Source organism: Zingiber officinale, chromosome 6A, assembly GCF_018446385.1.
Source record: "Zingiber officinale cultivar Zhangliang chromosome 6A, Zo_v1.1, whole genome shotgun sequence".
NCBI lineage: Eukaryota > Viridiplantae > Streptophyta > Magnoliopsida > Zingiberales > Zingiberaceae > Zingiber > Zingiber officinale.
This window is the reverse complement of record NC_055997.1, coordinates 91,302,914-91,311,461: the sequence shown is the minus strand read 5'-3', so window position 1 is coordinate 91,311,461 and position 8,548 is coordinate 91,302,914. Positions and strand designations below refer to the sequence as shown.

Genomic DNA, 8,548 nt, shown 5'->3' with positions numbered 1-8,548 from the left:
TCCAATAAGGAGGGTAGGATGTGAAGACCCGATTTTGGTCATGGAGATGGACACTAGTGGATACTATGCTATGTTGTAATGGTATGGGGACCATTCATCTAGCCATAACTCTTCACCTAGCCTCTTAATGGATGACTCTCCACCTAGCCATGACCTTTTATCTAGCCATGATCCTTCACTTAGCCTCTTAATGAATGACCCTCCATCTAGCCATATCTTCATATGCCTTGGCCACCCAATGCATTGTCTTCCAAAGGCACACTCAAATCCTTTGATCAACACTTTGTGAATTTTATTCAAACCTTAACTGCATTTTGTGCAAGTTTCTGCCCAAGTTTCGGTCAACATGTGTAAATCCAAGTCTCGTAAGGTTTCTGTCCAAAATTGAAGAAGCTTTTGACCAGGTAAGTGGGCTTTTCATTTTCGATTATAGCTTTATATGATCTATGTTTTCTTTTCATTATTGATAATTTTACACTGCTTATTTTATTTTTTTGAATTCCAAGATGCATTTTCTGAATTCCAAGATGCATTGTTATGACTCAAGTTAGATATGATAAAAGAAAATTTCTGAAAACATGCTAAGATATGACAAGTTATGATCCTGATGCGGTAGGTAATAATAACCGATATGACCTTACCCTTAAAGGAATTACATATAGGGGACTGATAAGTAATACCATAGAAAATAAGATGATTAATAGTACTATAAGTATATGTTTTCGATTAAGTAATGTTTTTGCCATGTTTCATGAAATATGTTCCTATGATGAATTCCAAATATCTTGCTATGTTTTGTATTATGTCGTTCTATGCTCCATCGACCATGACCGAATATCTTGTTATGTTTTGTATTATGTAATTCTATGCTCGATCGACCTCCACTTATTGAGTGTTTTTCGGAGCACTCGCCCCCTTACTCCCATCCCCAGATAAAGACGAAGAACAAGTCAAGAAAGAGGAGCAAGAGATGTTTTGGGGTTGGTATTGGAGCTCTGTTCAAACAATTCTTCCTTTTAGTTATGTTATTTTTACTTGTACGCTCTACTTATCGCTATTAGATTTTTACTTTGTAAAGACAATATTTCCGTTAAATCATTACTAGTTTAGTATTCAATATATGAGACTTGTTATTTTCAAATATTTATATTCATGAGTAACACGTGTCAGTACGCCTAGGTCTTGGGGGCGTGACACTATACTTGAAAGCTTGAGCTATAACGCTTCCTACATTTATGAGCTCTTATGACATCCAAGTGCGCCTATATTAATGACCTCATCTGCTGAGATTAAGCCTTGGGTCTTTGGTGCTAACTCTTTGTTGCAGATAAATGAATAAGTCATTGTCTGCCATTGCAATTTTATTCAAACGACAACGACAATACAGATAAAAACTGTCTGTCATTTACTTACTTATTTCCATTCCTTTTATTTCTCTTTAAGTAAACGAGACACTAGAGTTTAGCTCTGAGTGCCTTCTCAAGCATGTCTCTGGTAGGAAGTTGGAGTTCTTTCCAGCCTTCAATCTCAGGTATCTTTGTCAGATATGTCTCCACCATATCATTGCTAACCAGTTCCAATTTCGAAGGCTCCCACTGCCAAGTATGATAACAAAATGAAGAAAGAAATTAATATGGAAAAAAACACAAATATATGTGAAAGGTTATTTAGAAGAATTTTGGTACAACTTGTGCAAGTAGATATATCACCTTTGGTTTGTAATTTTTCTCCAATAGTGTTGCCCTAACACCCTACATTCAACAATATATATGTCAGCACTTTTTTCAAAAATGAGAAAAAAGAAATAAACTCTATCCAAGTAAAGGTAAATAGTGAATACCACAAGAAAGTCGTTCGACATTGTTCGTCGAATAGAATGAGAAGATATTCTACTGTCTCGAATTAGGCACTCTTCAAGTGGTTCAATTCGACCTTTCCTAATCTAAGAATTAAGATAAGATATATCCAATTACATTATTTATATGTACCTTTTATATCACTTGTCCTTTTCTCTTTTATCTTCATCCAAGTAATAAACTCTTAAAAAAAAAGAAAGATCATAGATAATTTACCGACATAAAGAAGATCTTAAGATTTATTGGTGATGCTGCCTTCATTGATCTTATTGACTTAGTAATCCACTCCTCTTTCAAAGTTGCATTCTCATGTTCCTAAACAATCATAAATGGGATATGTAATGAATACTTATCCTGATTTAAATTATGACTCAATTAACAAGGTAAAAATAGATAGTGTTGGGTTGTTTCCTTACCAAGGAAGATAAGATTTGTTCTACTGTTTGTTTTGAGAAAAAGTGGTCGATGAGGTTAAGCCTACAAAATGATATGAATAGAAAGATGTTGAGTATATATATATATATATATATATATATATGGTCGATGAGGTTAAGCCTACAAAATGATATGAATAGATCAAAGATGCTGAATATATATATATATATATATATATATATATTTGTGGGAAAGAGAAAATGTGCATGTAGTGATGTATGGCTCACCTATGAAGAACACTGTGTTCTTTCAATGGCACTTGCTGAGTATATTTGCTAATAATTCCCTCGATTGTATTTGGTTCAGCAACATCCACCTCATGCAATGATTTCTCCAACAAAAGTAAATTCTACTTATTGGTCAGAAATAATAGTGTAAGAACAATAATGATGTTTTTAAAGGAAAAAAACAAATCTATTTTGGTAAAACAAGAAACAATATACTTTTGAAGGAACAAAGTGAGTGGCAAGTCCACATGCTACCATCTCAGCACCATTCAGTCTTGCACCAGTAAGGCCAAGATATTCCCCTAAAATGATCAATCACAAAGTCCAAAAATCATCATATATTTTCAATATAATCACATATGTAATCATAGAGTTATTAACTAAGTGATAACCTAAGAAGCCGGGAAGCTTAGAAAGAAAATAAGATGCTCCAACATCCGGATAATGCCCTATAGCTGCTTCTGGCATTGCAAAGACCTAAAAGCATACACAAAGCACATGTTCAAAACTACAAATGTTAGCATCAATGGCCGATTGATCATACCGTATTTTCGGTAACGACTCGGTAGCTTGTGTTCATAGAAAGTCCAGCACCACCTCCCATCACTGCCCCATTGATCAGGAAAACCTTCAAGTAGAAATGTGCTTAACTCGAAATGTTACAAAACATATTTGAAAAATATTGTTTCAGTAATTCTATTGTTATATATGATATGATCAACTGACCACGGGCTTAATGTATGTTGCCACTAGGTAGTCCAAGGTGAGTTGCTTTTGATAAATTTTAGCTGCCAGTGCCCACTGAGCTTCTCATATTTAGGTTAACAATTAGTTGCTCATATCAAATTTCAGATAAAAATGAATAATACAGTATCACAAAAAAAACTTCCAGCTAATTAATATACCCGTTTTGAATAATACCTGTGAGCGAGCAACGATAGTATTCAATAACATCTCCTCCCGCACAAAATACTTTTCCATTTGCCTTCAATCCATGATGAAATATTAGAAAATTAGACACTAATATATATTGAATTTGATCCGGAGAATAATAATATTTTCTTCGTAAAAGAAGTTGAAAGTTCACAGAAGGCAATTGATTGCATGCATGTACCTTTACAATTACCAACCCAACAACAGGATCATTTTCCAACTTCTGGAACTCCTCCGACAATTGCAAAACCTTGAAAACAAGATTTGTTTTTAATAGAAATCAGAAGCCTTATTCAACAAGAAGCACAAATTAAAATTAAAATCAAAAGAGAAAAATAACAATGGAATATTTATTGCCAATATTTTAGCTGAAATGTGAGAGTAAATAAGTAAATTTATCTTTAAAATGGTTTGATATCTATGTAATGGTGTTTGGAGTTCTATAAACTATCGGTACTAACACTTGGGCAACTTATAAATGGAATGCTTTTAAATGTTTTAAATTGGATGGACATAAATAAATCAAACTTTTAATTGATTTGTTTGGCTTAATTTTAGAGCATTAATAATGGCATGTAATTTATCAAAAATAATATTTATAAATGGCTTTGTTTAATTGAGACTAAGGATGAACGAACCATTTGATAGTTGAGGGCGTTGAATTTTAGAGGCCTATTTAGTATCATTGTCTTTATATGAGAGTTTCCTTCCACCAAAACCTTGCAAAAAGTAGAAACAAAAGGTTAGAAATTTGAAATAAATCTAAAAATATTCAATAATAATCAAGGGAATTAATCCTTTAATTTATTGCTAATTGTCTTTATCCTTGTATATGTAATAACTTGAGAGCTATTGATTTCAATAGATATAATATCTGTGATTTTTTTTATAATACAAGTATCTAACTTTTTGTATCGAGTAATTATGAAGGTGATTGGTTCGAACCCACGAAAATTTTATATCGGCTACCATGAGAAATCCGAAAAGTACATATGGGTGGTCCAAAGTCACTAGTGGTTCAAACACAGTATGATACATCTTGCGAGAGGTTCAAACTGCACTGCACGAGAGCATGCCCTTCTTACCATCATACTTTACCTGAGGATAAGAATCTAATTATTATTATTATTATTATTTATTGATAACCCAGGTGCCCGGTTTTTATGACCCAACTAATCTTGAAGATGATAGGTCCAATCCATGGTAGTTTCCCATTAATCCCCAAGGTAAATTACAGAATTAAGCACTGCAGCAAGTCGTTGACAGTGGACCCTAATGGTCTTGTCGTCCTTATAAGACCGTCCAATACCGAATCGATACTTCCCATCAATCCATGTGCTTTTTCCACCCATGAATATTTCAACCCACGGCCGCCCAGCCTATGTTTTTCCGCACCAACACATATCTCAGTAGAAGATCAAACTATGACACCGCCTTAACCGCTATGCCATGCCAACGGGACAAGAATCTAATTATTCAGATTTGCAAAGTTAAGTAGACGTAAAGGACAAATATTATATTGCATTTGCAAAGTTTGGTAGAACTTATTCGTCACAATATTTATTTTTTATTATATAAATTTATATTATTTTATTTGAAGAAATAAATTAAAATAAAGTCCTGAGCTGTCTACAACGTTATCTATTGGAAATTTGACTCCACACGTCCGTTCTGATAAACCATGCTCCTAACTCCTTGCAATCTAAAAATACAGGCTTAACAGTCATCCTAGCTAGCAGCTAATTGAGGGGCAAAACAACCAAAAAGAAATGAAGTTGCAGATAACAATATATATATATATACCTGTAACATACAGAGGAGAAAAAAACAAACAAATTTAGTTTAGTTTGTGGAGACATGTCCAGCAGTGTATCTCATCTAATTTATGCAGTATTAGAACAGCAGTAACATACGGTAGTTCTCCTAGCTCCTTGCAATCTAAAATTATATGCTTAACACTCATTCAAGCTGCTAATTGAGGGCCAAAACAAGAAAAAAGAAATGAAGTTGCAGATAATATATATACCTGATCATCCTCGTAATTTGAAGGCCTATTTGGAGCCATGTCTACTCAACAAAGCAAACGAGAAAAAAGGTCGTGCAGTGTCTATATTGTGTTAGTAAAGGTGATGATGATCGCGTTTTATAGAGGGAATTAAAGGCCCTCAAGTTTAGCACTGCACATGGTCAAGTTTAACATGTGTCTCTGAAATGAATGCGGGCTCCATGTGACAAAACTTGAGGAAGGTTGTCGGATAGACAAGATGCGGAGAATAAGCAATCAATAAAGTAAGAAACTTGTAAATCTGCATTCAAACGTGCTCCTCTCACTGTTGATTTAGAAGGGAAAAAATGTCATTCTTATTCCACCTAGAAATGATCATTTATAAAACCTTTTACTTATGTATAAAAACAGTTAGTGACTTAGAGAACTCTAAATCATTTTAAATTAAAATTAATGTACTCCTATAAATTTTTTTAATGTATCTATGCCCTTAAAGCTTAATTCAATAGCATAAATGGAAAGTGGTGAAATTTTGAACTAGTAGAGCAAATATATAAAGATGCACACACACAAACCCAAGTAATTATTTCATAAGGAAGGGGTATAAGGACAGTTTAATATGTGTTTTTGGAATTATGAAAATTAAATACATAAAATGGATAATATTGAAATTTCCTTATGCAGTAAAATATCATATTAATAATGATAGTTAATATAAAATTTTACAATGCCAATTTTTAGGATAGTCTTAGTGTCATAGACCTATGTTACAAGTTGTTACAATGCCAATTTTCATGATACATTTGGAAATTATTTGTTTATTTTGGACAGGAGATAGTCTTAGTGTATGTTACAAGTTGTTACAATGTCAATTTTTATGGTACATTTGGAAGTGATTGGGGTTTTTTTTAAAGGGTATGTGGATCCAAAAATGATAATAACCTTGAAGTTACCGGTCACAAGAAACATGTGCCAACTATCTCTATGATTAATTGAAGTTTAGATACTTGAATTATTAAAAAAAGACGTGACTTGAAATTTTATATTAGTGTACTATTATAGAATGGACGCAAATTAGTTTTGCAAATTAACTTGTGATCAAAATGTGCGAAATTGTAATTTTTTTATTCATTACTTTAATGCGATGCTTCCCAATTTTATATGTTAAAAATTATGAATTTATTAGAAATGTAAATGGAATAAAAGGTAGAGATGAAGAGCTAGATTCTATTGTGCAAGGGTTGTTAGTCCTATATTAGAAGTTTTTTGGATTTATTATTAGTTTAAATTATGACATATACATTGATGTTATAAATATATACATGGGGAGAGACTCTCTCACGCGTGGGTATGCAAGGGTGAGTGTAAATCCAGGGCTTAGATTGTATTGATTCAAGGTTGACTCGTGTGCGAGCACGACATGCGAACGTTGAATGCCAGACCGGCCGAGCCAAGATTTGCCTAAATAAATGAACAACTAACATTTTACAACTTAAATATTTTTTTGCTACCTGCTCAAGAGTGTAACGGAAGGATTAATATAAAATTAATGATGATTCCGTAACGTCTCAACATTAATGGTGATATTAAACCCAACATAAATGACCATAATTTGGTCAATCGTTGTAGGCAAGGTGAGAGCTCCTATATAAGGAGGCTGGATCTTAAGCAAAGATAGAGTGAGAACAAAAGCGAAAGTAAAAGAGTTAATCCACCTTCGTTCCACGATTCTTTTCTCTCAGTCGTGCATTTGTTTGACTGAACTACTTGTGATAGCACTCGCGTGTATTCTCAGTTCGCTACAAACAACTAGTGCTTGGTTACGTGCATGATTTTACTGTTGTATCCTGGGAAATAGACGACCCGAGAGAACATTGAAGTACAATCGGAGGTGAGACGAATATGTTTCAAGGAAACTGTATTGAACACAGGCCTCGATATCTTAGTCATTGAATTCTCTTTCTGATTCGACGATCGACTCCTGATTATGCTATGCATTGCATCAACTCCACAACTCAGACAACCAAAAGATTGTCAGAACCAGCCCAGCTAGCAGCCTGAGATTATCTGCTTAAGTCATCTCAATAGATATGTTATAACTGATTTTGTGTAATTTCAATTCTATAATTTTCCCAATATTTCCGGCAACAGATTATCCAATAATCTTGAAATAGACTCGAATTCTGTTGAGATGACCACAAAACAAAGTATTGAGGTGCAACAAACTCAACACCTTAAGGCCCCCTCCGCCCCGATTGGAACTGTGTTAATCAACCATGGGGAAAGGCCAAAAAAGTTCACTAGAGTGAACTTCAAGAGGTGACAGCAGAAGATGCTCTTCTACTTGACCACACTCAATCTAGATCAATTCTTGACTGAGGATCCTCCCAAGCGTACTGAGGATGCTGATGTGCAAACCATCAATAATGGAGGCATGGACTTATTCTGAGTTCCTTTGCCGAAACTACATCCTCAATTGGCTTGCTGACTGGCTGTACGCTGTGTATAGTATGAAGAGAACGACTAAGGAGCTGTGGGAGTCCTTGACAAGAAATACAAGACAGAGGATGTAGGGGCCAAGAAGTTCATCGTGGGTTGATTCTTGGACTATAAGATGGTTAACTCCAAGACGGTGATCAGCCAAGTCTAGGAGCTTTAGGTGATCTTGCACGAGATGTACTCAGAAGGGATGATTCTAAGTGAAACCTTCCAGGTGGCTGCTATTATTGAGAAGTTACCTCTAGGTTGGAAGAACTCATTGTTAGAGTTTGTATCGAAGAAAACAACAAGAATTCAGAGAGAAAGCTATTCTCTCAAGTTATTGTGAAAGCCAATGTCACGCCCCGGAGGAGTCCCTGTCCGAGAAAATTTTGGCAGCATCTCCCCTGTACGGCGGACAATCTGAAACTTTTCTACATCCTCAATACCTCAGCCACATGCGGCTGGAATAATAACATGTAAATAAATAAACATTCACCACGCAGTAATATCATATTCAGCCTCTGGCTGACACAACCACGCAGTTTAATAATTAACAACTACATCAATATACCAAGACTCGAAAACAACCCTACTCAACTATACTCGTAAAA

General features: G+C 34.6%; 1 protein-coding gene across 3 annotated transcripts; it reads right to left on the bottom strand.

Moving 5' to 3' along the window:
- Positions 1-1,328: 1,328 nt before the first annotated feature.
- Positions 1,329-5,620, bottom strand: LOC121996904 (probable 3-hydroxyisobutyryl-CoA hydrolase 3). 3 transcript variants are annotated; one of them, XM_042551056.1, is made up of 14 exons: positions 5,478-5,620; positions 4,090-4,170; positions 3,633-3,701; positions 3,440-3,503; positions 3,245-3,324; positions 3,063-3,146; positions 2,911-2,995; positions 2,735-2,820; positions 2,519-2,640; positions 2,273-2,333; positions 2,073-2,171; positions 1,841-1,942; positions 1,710-1,751; positions 1,329-1,595 (listed from the first exon to the last, which is right to left on the bottom strand). In XM_042551056.1, exons 1-14 carry the CDS (start codon positions 5,514-5,516, stop codon positions 1,455-1,457), a joined length of 1,155 nt encoding a protein of 384 aa, XP_042406990.1. In that variant the 5' UTR covers positions 5,517-5,620; the 3' UTR covers positions 1,329-1,454. The 3 variants fall into 3 exon arrangements, with proteins under 3 accessions (XP_042406990.1, XP_042406991.1, XP_042406992.1); XM_042551057.1 differs by having other exon boundaries at positions 2,519-2,622; XM_042551058.1 differs by lacking the exon at positions 5,478-5,620 and having other exon boundaries at positions 3,245-3,319; positions 4,090-4,162.
- Positions 5,621-8,548: the final 2,928 nt, after the last annotated feature.